Here is a 16,638-nt window from a genome sequence, read left to right on the forward strand (position 1 = left end):
AGGTCAATCGGTTGGTAGCGCCGGTCGCCGTCGAGGCCAGCCCCGTCGGAACGTCGCCCCGATCTCAACCCAAAAACCCGAGCCGCATTACCCATCCATTTCGTCGCCAATCCAACCGATCGTCGGACCCGCACCGCCAGCCGGCCGAATCCGGAAACCCGTGCGCCATGCCTCGTTCACGCGTAGACCCGACCCGATCGCGTCTCCGCCCCGCGACTTGAGCGATCCGCGTCTGCACCGCAAGCCGAGCCACAACCAACTACAAGCCGAGCCGCATCCAATCGCAAGCCGAGCCGCGTCGCGTCTCCTTCCTTCCAGCCGAGCCGCACGCGCGCTGGCAAGTTTTTGGTCCTTTCCCCACCCATCGTTGGCAAGTTTTTGGTCAGTTAATTGGGTTTTTGGCACACCCAAGAAGGACTTAAGATTTTGAACCTAAATAATTTATTTGGATTAAACTGATTTATCTCTCTTAAAAAGGTAGGCTTGGACCAATTGAATTGTAGAGTGAAAGACTCCTCCAGTTAAGGACCACCCCTTGTAACCCAACCACGAGTAAGTTATTCCAACTAAATTCTTGAGTCCTTGGTTGTTTAATGTTCAAGTAATGAAAGTTGGCGTTATTAATTATTTAGGGCCTCGCTGCTTGGAAAGCGCATTTTCTTGCTGTTAGGACTCGTTGAGCAAATCTCCAGGTAAGAGATTTCTACTACTAGCTCTACGACTAGAATCATGAGACCGCATGCATTCCTAGTTATGCACGTTGAGGACTAGATTGTATAACGATATGTTAATTAATGAGGACATGATGTGACTGATGATGTGATTTGATATGATGGCATGGTATAATGTGATGACGTGGCTGGTTATGGCTTTATGTTTGGATATTGTGATGAGATGTGATATGATTAGTAGACTGATATGATTACATGATGATGCTATGTATATGTATGTTATGGTTAAGGTACCTGTTAGCTTAACCTATTAGAGTCGTACCTGCATGGGTGTCCTTCGGGATCACCACTTATTTAGGACTGCGTAGTCCGACGGGACCGCCAGTCTGGCATGGGTATAAATATGATTCGAGTGATTCGACGGGATCCTCTCAGCCCGATTGTCTTAGTGTTTCCTCCGGGTTCACTACATACCAGTATGTCCTAGGTGCTCCCTCGGGACACCGAAGACCAGATTCTGTTCCTACGGGAGCGCATATTGCACGTGTTCGATAACGTGCTAGTTATTGGGTACCATTTTCAAGACTCTAATAGGAAGTTAACAGGCACCTAGTGGGACTAGTAGTGGGTCCCTTACTGAGTATTTTATACTCACTCTTTCCATGTCACATTTTTCAGGTAGAGGCAGGGGTAAGGGCAAGGGCAAGCTGGCAGGCGACCAGAAGTGACCGTGGCGAGCCATAGGGATCTCTGCTTCCGCTTTACACCCCAGTTTAAATTTTCAGTATTTGAATTTTTATTATTCTTTATTTATTATTTCGTTTCTTCAAAAGTAGATAGGGCCCGAGTAGGATTTTAATATTTGTTACGTTTTGCACATTACCTTTGATTTGTTTTTTTAAATAAATAAAATTTTGAGGTTTTGTTCGTTTTAGCCAAACTTTATAACTTTATTTGTGTTTAGTAATGACTTCGACTCAGAATAAGGAGTTGGGTCGTTACAGTAGTGTTATAATAATATGTGTTTGGAGAATAATTATGATCATAGTAATTTAAAAAACAATAATAGAATTTGAATATGGTTATTTGGGTAGGGTTGTAAGAAAAAAAAGAGAGAAGAATATAGAATTATTTGGAGATTAGGATAACCCTAATCTCTATTTATCATAACCCTTGGGTCAAACACGATTTGACCCAATTTCCTAATCATTTTCTCCCTAAAAACCACACCCCAAACACACCCAAAGAGTTAAAAGATCGAGACTAAAAAATAATGATAATGATGGGAAATAAGAAAAATAAGTAACAATAAACTTTTCTTCCTTGCCATCTCTTTCTCTCTATGTTTTCTAAAAATAAAGAAAGAGTGGCCAAAACTTTGATATAAAAAAAATTCCTACCAAATGTAACCTCCAATTAAGTGTGTTATTAGATGACAAGTGACAAAAAAAAAAAAACAACTTTTCTAGTGGGGTAGGTTTTTTTTAAGGAAGGGAGCAGAGATTCTCTAAAAAATTTGGTGGTTTTTCGTAAATGACCAAAGGTCATGCTATTTATAGAAAATATATTTCAAAATAATAAAATTAAATATTATGATTGATTATGTAATTTATTTTTTAATTAAATAATTATGTGATTGATTTTTTATTAAATAAAAATAATATGGGATGGATTATTACCAAAATTGATTGAACGGTTTTTCTCATAAATAAAATATCTCATAATTCAAATTTCAAAGTTGATTCCATAAACCATTTTATTTCACTATTTATTAAATCTAAAAAAACAATTAATGTTGATTAATAAAATTTCTTTAATTTTTCTTACCATTTTGTTGTATTTCTTAAAGTTAGCCTCAATTAGAAACAATCGTATGTAATTAAAATTAAGCCGGATAGAAATAGTGGGCTACACTATTCTTCAATTATGTCGTTTGTTTCAACAATACTCATATCATGTAATAAATTACAACATTGTTCCTAACAGTGATATTCATATAATTCAACAATTCGAACTATTCAATCTAAATTGTAAGCGCTGAATTGGGTTATTTTTTTATTTTGGGTTGGATTATGGTTGAATTTTTTATTTTTTATTTTTCTGGTTGTGTTGGGTTACTTTTTTAAAAAATAGAGTTGACCATACCCAACACGATTTTTTTAATATATATATATATATATATATATATATATATATATATAATGATGGATTACAATTTTATGAATAATAATTAAGTATATAGCAATATTTTAAAAAATTACAAATATAGCAAAGTGGGTTAGTGATAGACTTCTATCACAAGTAAACTCTTGTGGTCTATTAGTCATCGATCAATATTTACAACACAGTCTATCATCGATAAACTTTAACAGATTTTGTTATATTTGCAATTATTAAAAAATGTTACTATGTATGTTATATTTTGAATCTTATTACTATATTTGTAACTATCTCTATATAATAACTTGCGAATATTATAATTCATATAAGGTATTGGCAAAAATGCATAAATCACATTGGCAGAAACATCAAAGTATTGCATGAAGGAATTTGAGTCCTTCACAACGGAAGAATTTAACAAAACATTTTTCTCAATTAAATTAGAAAATAGAAAATACCCATACATAGGCAAATTATAGAAATAAGTTATCCTATAAACTAAATCTTAATAGGCTAAGCATGCTTTTTAAAACAAAATACAAAGAGGAAAAAAACTCAAGTTCAATATTGTCTATGTGAATCTACAAATCACAAGATTGGAGTCAACACCTTCACTTGAAGTCGTTCCTATCTTTGAGTGATTGAGGTGGAAGCGTTGTGAGAACCTTAATTGGATTGGGCATGCACACAGTTCAAGGTAGTCGACTCCAAATCAACTTGGTTTAGCGTTTGGTGTGTGGTTCGACTCCGGTTCAACGTTTGATAGCTCTAGTTCTCTAGTTCAGCGTTTGGCGCATGACAATCTGATCACTCTCACCCGTACAAATCAAAGAACCAATCTCCTGCAAACATAAGTTTATAGTATACTCATGATTAAGACTAAGTTACCTAGGTCATTTTAAAGAAATAGAAATCCAACTAATTAATGGAGTTACATCTAGTGGTTATATTTTGTGGTCCGACATTGCATAAGATACCTTCACTCGCATAGATTATTGTGTTTGTTTCAAATACAAAGTGAGTTGTATTTATAGTGTTACCATAATAAGTTATCCAATTCTATCCCTATACTATAGACCCTTTAAGTTGTATCTTGAACTTCAATTTTTGTATGTCTTTATATAAAATTCAAGACTCACCAAACAACTTAGTATGCTAGTTTAAAACAAAACTAATAATCAACAACACTTTATTGAAATTACAATAATACTTTATCAATAACAATCAATTAATTACATTTTTACTATTTACAAGTTTTGGGACAATGAAACCCAATATTGCATGGAGTGAAACTTTTTTCCTACCCGAGCAAGTTGCATTCACATTGTCTGCGTAAGGGAGAAATTAGATTTTTTTGCCATTTCAAATCGATGTCTTGAGATACTTTCTTCCCACATATAATACAATTTCATCTAGACTAACTATCTCCCAAAGAGTTTACGTGATGATTGCCAACACTTTTTTTTTTGTTTGTCAGCATAACTTCGTTTGACAATCAATTGACTTTCCCTAACACATATTTATGTTTAAGAAAGTGAAAATGAAATTGTGATGCAATTTTGATTGAAGGCTAGCCATTAAGAAAATAGTTGTAGCTTATTCTAAAGTCCACGTATCCAAATTAGTTTAGTTGTTATTATTAAAGTTATTATGTCATAAGGTTGAACAATCAATAGAATCTAGAATTATTCTATGATCGACTAGTGATGTGAATCTAGGTACTATTGTCTGTGATTTTAATGGTCGTATGATCATGCTTCAAGGTCACACATATACTTGCAGTTGGATCAGTTGAAGTGCCAAGGAAACACTCTTTGAGAAGGCATCTCCAAAATCCTAATACATCTATGCCAATGGTTGAAATTTATTTTTAAAATGGGGGATTCTTTTTTTATTTAATAATGAAATTCCATCAATATATATTTTTTTTTCTTTTGGAAAAGATGGCATTAATATGAATAATATGCGACAGTGACTTCAACTAATACCTTAACCTTCCTTTAAAAATATAAATGAAAATGAAAAAAAGAAAAAAACCATTCATTGGATGAGGAGAAAGATATTCTTTAGGAATTTAGGTATTTATGGATGATTAAGACATGTTTTATTGAAACAGACAAAAAAACAATAAACTTAGTTTTCATAAATAATAATAATTAAGTTTTTGTTACACTAAACAATGTAACATGTCAAATTCAACTTGTTCAAAATAAATCCTCGGGTAGTATAAATATACATTTTCATCGTAGACGTCATCTAAAATTCAACTATTATAAAAACAATGCCTTTCGATTAGTTCATTATTGTGTTTTACATTTTAACAAACCCTAAATTAAAAAAAAAAAAAAAGGAAAAGCGAACGCCTCAATATGTTTTAATTATCAAATTGAAATATATAAATAAATAAATACATAGTTGATAAATTATAAATTAAATGTTTAAGATAACATGAATGTGGCTTTCAAACAGCTAATAATATAAAAGCAAAAGATAGTATGTAGGTATGAATGTGGATTAGGATTAAATTGAATAGAGAAAGAAAATGTTGTATTAGGGGAAAAAGGACCACTTTCAACATCAAACATTGATCCACTTGGATATACACACAGCTTTTGAATTCAATTCATGAAATTAAGGATTTTATTCCAAATAATAAAGTTTTTAATTAATCAAAAGTTAAAAAGGATTGTGGAAAAATGGTTGTCCCACATCGGCGAGGCTGAAGGAGGAAGGGCGGAGGGAGGGTATATAATGGCAAGCGAGATACTAGAATACTCACTTACCTGGATGGGGATATTGGGTGATCAAGAAGGCCCATATCCTAGGCCCATGGCCTCCATTGCACGTAGGAGGGGTGTGGGCTTAAGGCCTGCCCAAGTGGTGGCGCCTACATCATAATTTGTGCCAGTGGGGACCTGCGTTCGCGCGGTCCCTTCCAATTCCTAATCCTCAAACTTTTTATAATGCTAAATGGTTATGATGATTAAAATCTTAATTTAAATGAATCATTTAGGTGATGAATGTTGTCGAGAGTAGGATTAAATACTTATCATATTCCATTTCATAGAATCTCGGACTTGACTGACGATCACTGTTTAACTTTCTAATGAATTGGCAAAACTCAAACGAAGTTGAAATAATATCTTTTTTGACAATGCGGAAACATTTATTTGTTAAATTTAATCTATAAATATTACTTTTAATTTTTAATCTAGATTTGTATCGATTGTTTTAAAAAGTAAACCAAAATTTGAAAATTAAAAGAATGGCGCTTTTTTAAAACTTGTTTTGATTTAGTTAAAAGTTATATTTGTTATTGATTTTGGATTAAGTTAAAAATTGAACTTAAGAAGGAAACAATTGCAAGACACAAGGAACAAAAAAAACTTTATTTTTGTAATAAATAGAGAACAAAGTAGTTAACTATCAAATGAAAGCCTTAAAATAAAAAAATAGAATGATATTTCTCCTTAAAATATATCTTATTTTTTTCCACTTAATTTCTCCTTAAAATATATCTTATTTTTTTCCACTTAATTTCTCCTTAAACTTTCCTTCAGAATTAGTATAATATAAAAGGAATTTTTTTTCTCTTTATTATACTCTTAGACTCTTGAATTTAGTTTTAGGGTAAATTTATTTTTAATTTAATTTTCTTTTGTAATATATATAATTATAAAAGACACACCCTCTTCTACTATTTTTTGAATTGATTATACTTAAGCTTAGTGGAATCAAAATATAAAAGTATAGGACGTGAAAAGTTGGAATGCAAATAATTTTTCATTCATATTTTAGAATTTAGTTACAAATTAAATATCTTATTAATTCTAATTAACAATATAAATTTAAAGACTTGAAAGTTAAAAAGTTTTTGTAACATTCTTTTTACTATATAAAAGACTTTCTTAATTTTTTTTTATCAACGATGTTATTGAGAAATTTAGATTCATCTAATGAATTGTATAATAAGACAAGATTAAAATGTTGATTATTTAGTAAAATATTAAATATGCTGAAATAGCAATGAGTGAACACGCACGAAATAAGTTTTTCTTCCACAAATACCATTAAGCTCATCAAATGACAATGAATATCTATTCAAGTTCAAGAGAAAACAATTCTCCAATCATTTATGCTTTGCAATGACAATTAACAAAGCATGATAATAAATAATTCCTAATGTTGGAATACATCTTCTTGGATAAACAACTTTATGTTGCACTGTTTAGAGAACTTTAGTGAAACAACAAAAGTTTAGATCAAATCTATAGGTGACAATAAGTTACCTCCAAACTGTACAAAAAAAAATTATTTATAAAGAAATCATTTTTTGATATATGCACGTCTTACATTTAAATTCTTATATTTTAATCTAATTATTGTAACTTCTTCTCATGTACATCCAATTATATTACATTTTGAATTTCTTATATTTAAATTTAGCACAATCTAAATATATGCATGCAATGTTTACTATAATCTAAAGTTACGCTCATGCAATGCATGCACGTGAGCCTTTTACTAATTAACTTTAAAAAAGGGAATTGAAAACGTATAAAGAAAACTTAAAAAGATATATCTTTCATTAAATTTATAGGTATTCTGTGTATTTTAACTCCAATAACTGAAGTAACTTTGAAGCTAACATTCCTTTCTTCTTCTTTTTCTTCTTTCTTAGGTTATTATTTATGATTTTTTTTATATAATTAATAACTCAAAATAAACAAACAAATAAATAAAATTAATGGTTGTAATTAAATTGGGGTTTGGAGTTTGGAGGGATTGTGTTATTTCTCTTTTATGTGCAAAGTTACAACACAATCATGATTTTGTCTTTGATTCACAGCAAAGCAATTTTGAATCAACAAGTAATTAAATATGAGAGAGAGGCAACAAACACAAAACCTTAGACACAATAACTAATTATTGCTAATCTCTCCATTAATTACTTTATTAAAAATGACAAACATAATACTAAATTTAACTAATAGTATAAATTAGAGAGATATTACTATATATAAATGGTAAGTTGGCAAAAATGTTTATAAAATATTGTAAAATTTTAGATTTTATCATTTTTGTCGATATTAACTTCTAAAATTTTTAAATTGTTAATCAATATTCAACATTTTATAATCTAAAATTTCATTATTTTGATTTATTTTGCTATATTTAAAAATGTCTCTAAATTATATAAATTTAGGAATATTGTATATTTGGTTCTCATTCTCTAAATTACTTCTCATCTCCCTAAAAATTCATGTTGAGAAATACTAGAAATATTATTGGGTTTTCTTCTTAATAATAGTTAGAATAGATCATTTGGAGGAGGGTTCATTAATATATATTTTAATTAAAATTATAACTATTGTCATGGGTTCGATTAATAACGATAAATAGAAAAGTATAAACAATAAAAAATGATTCAGTATTAGATAGAATAATTATAAATAATGAAGAAAAACGACTCTAGAGTTAGTAAGTTTATACATCGCACATGACATAATTATCCTTTCATCATGTTTTATCACTCACAAGCTTCTCAGTAAAAATTGTAATTTTTCCTATGACTAAATTAACTAACTGCACCCTTTTTTATTTTTTACTTTTTCAAAGTCCAAACAACTTCTTAAAAAAGGAAAGATATTTTTAATGACACTTTTTGGTGAAAAATGGACAAAATGTGACACTTACAACTCCAATCATTTGGTTTCATTAGCTCATAAAGTCTGAGCATTTGACTACCCCTTCATCGCAATCCTGAATTCCTTGCAGAAAAAAATGTTCAATTCCCAAAATTTCTTCCTTTTTCTCATCTTCCCACTTACCCTTTTGATCCCTTCTGCCCTAGGGGATCTTTCACAATCTGGGTTCAATGCTTCCCTCCCGTATCTATGGCCAATGCCGTCGGATTTCACTTTCGGAAACTCCACGCTCTCAGTTGACCCTCAGCTCTCGCTCGTCGCTGCTGGCAACGCCGGCAATTCTGAGATTCTTAAAGCGGCGTTTGATCGATACAGGGGAATCATATTCAAGCACGCTTCTGGGGTTTCCATGCTTGACAAGCTTTGGGGAAGACGGAGAACATTTGTTTATGATATAAGTGAATTGAAAATTGATGTTCAATCGGATTCTGAGGAAGTAAGCTGGATGGGTGAATTTTTTTCTTCAATTAACTGAATTTTCTGAGCTGATGATTATTACCATTTTCTTTTTCCAGCTTCATCTTGGTGTGGATGAGAGCTATACATTGTTAGTATCGAAGAAGGATGCTCATTCGATTATTGGGGAAGCTACAATCGAGGTAGAGTTCTAGATATCGGCAAAAGTCGTGCTGTTATTATGTTAGAAATATAATGAATTAAAAATAGTAATGAAGTTCTTGAACACTGGATATTATACTGAGTTACCAGTGAAATTGCGATATGCTTTAGAAGAAAAACCATAAGATTTACCAGTTGTAGTAAATGCTTAACTATAGTCTATAGTCCAAATCCAATCTAATTGTATATTGGGTTCCCCTGATTCTCATCCACGAATATTCTGATATTTCTGTTTAAGTTCCAAGTTCAAATTCTTATAACATGAAATGGCCCATCTACCAAAACAAACATTAGAGTTTGAATCCTCACCCAAAATAAAAAAAAAAAAAATAAAAAAAATCCATAGTCATCTTAAGCTTCTACTTGTCTCTGGTTGCTTTGCGAATTATCTAACTTTAATGGTAAAGCCATCTTGCTACTTGTTCTTTGCTTCTAGTAATAAGTTCCTCAAATCCAACCATTGCCATACTTTAATAAAGAAACATGATAGTAGACTTTATCACTAATACTTCATATTTGAGTATGCTGGTGTGCGCTATCCAATCATCTTTTGGCTTGATATTGAGCGTCTGATTGTGCAGGCAGCTACTATTTATGGTGCATTGAGAGGGTTGGAGGTACCGAATATTTCCCTTTTACTATTCTCCTGGTTCATCTGCCAAAATAAAGCGTAACAGTTAGCTGTGTTTCAAAAGCTTTAGCTGCATTATTACATGGCTTTTGCCCTTGGTTTACATCATCACTTCCATTATCTTCCCTCATGCTCTTTAATTCTGTCACTTGTACACATACATGCTACCTGTAGCCCATTTTTTTTAGGTCATATAGTTCCGGATGGTGCATGGCCTTTCCATTTTTCTGGCCTCATATTTCTACAAATGCCTCTTCCTAGAATTTCTCTTTTCAAACATTAAGATATCTTGTGATCTGTGAAGAATTTATAACTGGTGTAGACATTATTTGAATCATCTTAGATCCTTTTTCTTCTTGTGCTACATGTTAGAGTAGACATTCAGTCAACTTTGTACTTTCAACTATGAGACTAAGGATGTACAAATATATCAAGCTCCATGGTACATCAAAGACAATCCAAGATTCACATTTCGTGGACTTCTCATAGGTAAGCCTTTTTACATAACTAACGTATCAAACGACTTGCAATTTATTTATCAATTTTGGGCCCAATGCATCACCTTGCAGATACTTCAAGGCACTTTCTACCGGTAGATGTAATAAAGAGTATCATTGAATCGATGTCTTATGCTAAACTTGTGAGTAAATGGATGCATCCTCACTTATTATAAACTCATTGTCAACTTTTAATTGACTTTATATCAATTTGTTTCTTCCTTTAGGTTTGATTGTTTTATACTAATTCTGAGAATTTTGTTCAGTAGAATGTCCTTCATTGGCACATAGTAGATGAGGAATCATTTCCTTTAGAAGTACCTTCATATCCAAATCTGTGGAGAGGAGCATATACAAAACATGAGCGTTATACCATTGAGGATGCATATGAAATTGTCGCGTAAGAGTCTCATTGCTGTTTGAACTCCCATGGCTTTATAATAATTTAGTGCTTGTATGTCTTTCTTTTAACTTCTATTCTAAGGACCAAACCTCTCAGACAAAGAAACAATATTTCATTTGATTGTATGATTGCCCTTGGCCTGTTGACCCTCCCTATAAATTTTCTAATAGTTTTTCCAATTACGAAGGCTAGAATGATTCTAAAAGTTTTTAGTTTTACTTCAGAAGAAAGGGGAAGAATGAAATATATTTTGCATACATTAGCGACAAGTTTTATAGCTTATTTTGCTTATCTGTCAATAACTAACATTTTGCTTTTTGCTTCATGGTTTTTATTTTGTGAAGCTTTGCCAAAATGCGGGGTAAGCTTCATCTTCTTAAGCTAGTGTATAATGCTTGTTTAATATTGTTTCTAGAACTTAAACTCGCATTCAGCCGAGTGATATCTAAGGAATTTTCCTGCAAGTTGATTGACATCTTGTGATTATACTAAGGTTTTTGGTTTATTTAATTTTCTTTTAATTTCTTTTTAATTTTTAGGCATCAATGTTATGGCAGAGGTGGATGTCCCAGGACATGCTGAATCTTGGTAATGTTCTTTTTATGGTCAAATTTTCTTTTCACTCTACCCTTCTTATTAAATTCATTATCTCATGAGAGACAATAGCCTACATGTAAAAAGAATCTATTTTGTTGGAATTGTTTCTTTTTTAACGGAATTCGTTATCATTTTTGATGAGAATGGTGAGCGTAGTTTTGTGGTAGAGGATGAGCGTAGTTTTGTGGTAGAGGATGCTAAAAAACTTGCGATGAAATGAGATGAGGTTGACATATATTTCATTAATTTGCATGTAGGGGGATTGGATATCCAGATCTATGGCCTTCTCCTTCATGTAAAGAACCACTTGATGTTACAAAAAATTTCACTTTTGATTTGATTTCCGGTATATTGACAGGTTAGTACCCTAAAAAATCATTGTAACTATTGTTACTTCTAGTTTATGCAAGATGATTTCACTTGTTACCTACGTGCCCTGAACTGTCCTCAAGTTTCATTTCATTTCAATGTCTTACAGATTTGAGAAAAATTTTCCCATTCGAGCTCTTCCACTTGGGTGGTGATGAAGTAAATACTGGTCAGTATATTTATTGGCTTCTTTGTTGTAGAATCTGAGCTTCACCTTAATTGGCATGATTCAGTTTACTCCGTACTCAAATTCAATGGCCAAAGTAGATGAAAATGCTCTATCATCCATTTTTCCTTTCAAATAGTTGCGGCCTCCACTAACATTCTGTAACCTGACTAACAGACAATGGTGACTATAGATTGCTTAAAAATTGATCTCGATGAGTAAGGATAGAAATGTTGACATTATGAATATTTTTCGTAGCACTTTTAAGAAAAATGTGGATACTGGTGAAGATTTCTAGGATAATCATGGAAAATTTGCTGTGTAAATCAAATATTTGTGAAGGTTTAAAGTTCTCTTAAACAAACAATTGCACACAAATATTACTCTTTACCTTTATTAACGCGAGTGCAACTCATCTATTAGGAATACTTAGGGATAGGCAATGATTGGATACATTGACCACATAATCTATTGCAGACAATTGAGCCACATTTAGTATATGAGTTTCATTTTGTAGATGCTTTTAGATGAAACTAAACTTGCATAATGAACTTTTTTGTCGGATGAGTTGTGCAAGACAAACAGTTATGTGGGTTCCAACCTTGAATTTACAAATTTAGTATTATATATAACATGACCACATTTGAACTAACCTCATGGGACAATTACTTGAGAGATTAGTTGAGGTGTGTGGCATTAGTCTAGCCACTCGAAGATTTTTTAGAGTATATGAAGTCTTTTATATATTAATTGCAATAGAAGTAAACCTGTAAAAATATATCTCACCAGTTTCTTTTCTTAAAAACGAAAGTGTGGGCAAATATTCTTCTATTATTAGAGCAATACTCGTAGTTTAGATCATATTTTTATTTCTCAACTTTCTCGCATTCAGAAGATAGACCTGCAGCCAGTTTGTCTTACATTTTTGGTTAATCTTATTAGTACAGTATTTAAAACGATAAAATTGTTCAACTTTACACTAAGCTCTCTCAAAAGCTTCACAAATTAATTCTACGATAAGCAATTATCATTGCATACTTGGCAGATTGCTGGGAGACTGTTCCACACGTGAAACAGTGGTATGACTTCGTCTATCTTGATTAATAAATTTATCATATTTTATACTTTCAGGATAGTTGAATCATATCATTACTTTGAGTGCTGCCTTATGATGTAATTCATACTTAATAGATCGGATGAGAGGATGAGTTAGTAAATTAGTAACATATGCTCACTCTATTCTTATTAGCAGTTTGAATAGGGTTAGTTTCATATGGCTGTTACATTACAAAGGGAGTGTTTCAAACCAGTTTTTACATAAACGATAAATCGAGGGAAAGAGTAGTTTAATAAGATAACGTGGTTGAAAATTTTCTGTTTTTTGAAATTCTGGTGATCTAGCTAGGTTTATTTTTCTTCTCTTTCTCTCTCCGTACCAAACGGATCAAACCCGTTACGTGTGACACAACTACCCACTTAGCCAACAAGCTACGAAAAGTTTCGGTGTTCTAGCTGGGTTTATTTAATGAAGTCATGCCTCAAAAGTTGGCATATAGCTGGGTACTTGGTATATTGCTCGTTTATCCTGATTTTTCTAATGCAGGCTTTTGGATCAGAACATGACTACTAAAGATGCATACGAATATTTTGTGCTTAGAGCTCAAGAAATTGCAATTTCTAAAAATTGGACCCCTGTAAATTGGTATGCTCTTTTTCTTTGGTTGCTAAACGGTTTTTAATCGTAGAGACATTGTGTTATGAATACTAGAAAGAAATCACTTTCAAAAGTTAAAATGCATTATATTATTTCTTAACTTTTCAGAAAAATTGTGCTGTTTTTGATCACCAGCCATTGAATGGTTCTAATCTTCTCATTTCAGGGAAGAAACTTTCATTAACTTTGAAAAAGGTCTGAATCCTAGGACGATAGTGCATAATTGGTAAGTTCAACTGTTGTTTGGAATCTTATAATTATCATGTTAAAGAAACTGGCATATTCTCTCTGTCCCTTTTCTCCCTCGAGCTACATTTCAATGTGTTGCTATCAATAGGTTGCGTGGTGGGATTTGTCCGAAGGCTGTTGCCGATGGTTTTAGATGCATCTTTAGCGATCAAGGTGTTTGGTATCTTGACCATTTAGATGTGCCGTGGGATCGTGCATATCATGCTGATCCCCTTGAAGGAATATCAGATCCTTCTCAGCAAAAGCTTATCATTGGAGGAGAAGTTTGCATGTGGGGTGAGACTGCCGACGCATCAAATGTGCTGCAAACAATATGGCCTCGAGCTGCTACAGCTGCAGGTATGTTTTGCACTCGTAATCAATGTCATTATCAGCCAGTAACGCTTATTAGGCTATACAATTTCTTCTCCTTGGGCACCAAACTGACCCCATTTCCCTTGTTCCCTCCAGAGAGACTATGGAGTAAGAATGAGACAGTCTCAGGAAATATCACCTTGTCGGTACTACCGCGCTTGAGTTACTTCAGGTGCCTCCTAAACAGGCGTGGGATCGAGGCTGCTCCAGTCAAGAACTTCTATGCTCGAAGACCTCCCACTGGTCCAGGGTCATGTTATGACCAATAAAAATTCATGTTATGAAACTTGTTGTTGGTTTTAACTTTGTGCATCCAATATAACTACTTGCCTGCAATAAAATTTGTGCCATTGCAGATCTCATCTTTTCCTGTCATCCATCCTTGTTTGACATTTACTGATCTGTTCGATTGGTATGCTCGACAGACTTGAGCATTTTCATGTATTGCTTCTTGTTCACCATCTTCCACTTTGTTACTGTTTTTGAACATTTGCTAGCTTTGTCATTTCTAGGGGCTGTTTAAAAAAATTCTATAGAACACTTTTAAAATTTATTCATATTTAATATAGATTTTTGCAAACAACTTATTTGAGATAAAATATGGTTAGAGGAACTTAAAACACTGCACTGTTTACATATTAAAATCTTTTATGTTAGTTTAAAGTCATATACTTTTTTTGGTCTTTTAAATTTGAATTAGTGTCCATTTAGCTCTCAAGATTTCGAAAGAGATACGTGATAAATTTACTGTTAGTTAGTTTGACTAACAAAAAAAGTATTGCGACAATGTTAAGTTGATGATATTTATTTATTTTTCATTATTCGTATATTATTGGTCACTTCTTCATTCTATTTTCTTTTTCCCTCTCTCTCTCCCTTTCTCTTCCCTCACTCTTTCACCCATTTCCTCAAGTCAGGCTGCTGTCAAGACAGTGCCGGTGTCCTCGCTACGGGGAGGAAAAACATTAGATCAATGGAGAAACAACTTCAAAACATACATTTTAGAGAATGATCCAAAGATGACAAGGGAGTAGTGGGACAGCGTATGGTAGACAATGACATGGTCTAGAGATTCTGACGACAAGCAACAATGCTACCGATAGTGGCGGATTCATAAATTTTATATAAGGGCACTATTATGTTAAGCCGGATAATAAATGCAAGGTTTGAAATTCAAATATTGAAATTTGCAAAACGCATAACTCAAAACTAAAGTAGGTACAATTGTTGTGAGAGTGGGGGGCACAACTACTTCACTACAACCCTACTTTATTTAAAATAAAGTGTTGTTTAATATCTATTGTAATTTGACAGCTTCAAAATTAATATTAAAATATAAAAACCGATAATGTGAGATGGTGCATGTTTTCCCACTGGCCTTTACGTAAATCCACCAATGGCTGCCAGCAAAACTGCTGAACAAGAAGGGGAAAACATTGCAAAAGTTGAGCATAATGAGAAAAGAATATGGGGGATAGAAGAAACAATATCTAAGTATTATTAATTTAATTATTTTTCCAATATCAACAAGATAGGTAGCAAAATTAAATCGGCTCCTCACATTTTTATTAGTCAACTAACAATTAAAAGAGTATAATGGCTATTTAGAACCTCATCTGACTAAATAGTCGGCAACAAACGTCAAGAATTAAAAATGCATTTTATCCTTTATTTAATAATCAAACGGGCAAATAAATAAGTACACTAAGAAGGAAACTCAATATATTTTCTAGTAATTAAAAGTTTATGTCGGAGAAGATATGAACAATTTCATAAGATCAGTCAAGAAGTCAGTGAAGTTCACTTCGACTATTGTAGTCTAATTAAATCGTAATGTGAGTTTAGAACAATATTGGGATAGTTTTGACATATATTTATTGGGCTTGCTTTGGTGTTGTTGGCACATCAACATGAATGCCATGCCATAACCTTAATATTGGGTGGACATTTTGCTGACTAAATTTGAAAACTGGTCTTCCCATAGTCCTACAAGAAGTTTCCCTTTTTCCCACTGCACACAAAGAAATTATGGTCCAATCAAAATCATAAGTTACTTGAACTTGAAGGAACCCACTACATAAAAACTCACGAGTCCTTCCCTACAAAAAGCTAAGGTAGGTACAATTGTTTAAACCAATCCACACGCCTCTCTTCATTCTTCTTTCCTTTTTTTTTTTGACACTAATTGTTTGTTTGTTTTAAATGTCAATTTTTGTATTAAGTGGACAAATGTCTATTTGTACTACTCGAGGATTTTTGTCATGAAATATAGTAAAAGAGTTATTTAAGTAGTGACTAACTATAGCTTGGTTGGGTTAGAAGGAGGTGTTTTGATTTCCCTAATGACTGTGTTCTATCTATTAGATGGAGTGGAGTACTTCATAGATCATTTATTTTTTGAGTATGTCTTTTTAGTAAGGTATAATTATCTGGGAGGGCATGCTTTCTTTAGGTTGATGTTCTCATATGATATCATATTGGGACAAATAATTCAATCACTT

General features: G+C 32.6%; 1 protein-coding gene and 1 non-coding gene across 2 annotated transcripts; both read left to right on the forward strand.

Moving 5' to 3' along the window:
* Positions 1-5,606: 5,606 nt before the first annotated feature.
* Positions 5,607-5,766, forward strand: LOC127151645 (U1 spliceosomal RNA). Its single transcript, XR_007824691.1, has one exon. It is a non-coding gene; the product is annotated as a U1 spliceosomal RNA (small nuclear RNA).
* A 2,770-nt stretch (positions 5,767-8,536) lies between these two features.
* On the forward strand, positions 8,537-14,581 carry LOC103500188 (beta-hexosaminidase 1). The gene is made up of 15 exons (XM_008463406.3): positions 8,537-8,975; positions 9,055-9,138; positions 9,739-9,774; positions 10,166-10,277; positions 10,358-10,428; positions 10,555-10,685; positions 11,033-11,049; positions 11,228-11,276; positions 11,543-11,643; positions 11,764-11,823; positions 12,866-12,899; positions 13,424-13,522; positions 13,701-13,760; positions 13,872-14,122; positions 14,234-14,581. The coding sequence occupies exons 1-15, from the start codon at positions 8,616-8,618 to the stop codon at positions 14,404-14,406; spliced, it is 1,638 nt and encodes a 545-aa protein (XP_008461628.1). The 5' UTR covers positions 8,537-8,615; the 3' UTR covers positions 14,407-14,581.
* The last annotated feature ends 2,057 nt before the right edge of the window (positions 14,582-16,638 follow it).

This window comes from Cucumis melo, chromosome 10 (assembly GCF_025177605.1).
Source record: "Cucumis melo cultivar AY chromosome 10, USDA_Cmelo_AY_1.0, whole genome shotgun sequence".
Classification (NCBI taxonomy): domain Eukaryota; kingdom Viridiplantae; phylum Streptophyta; class Magnoliopsida; order Cucurbitales; family Cucurbitaceae; genus Cucumis; species Cucumis melo.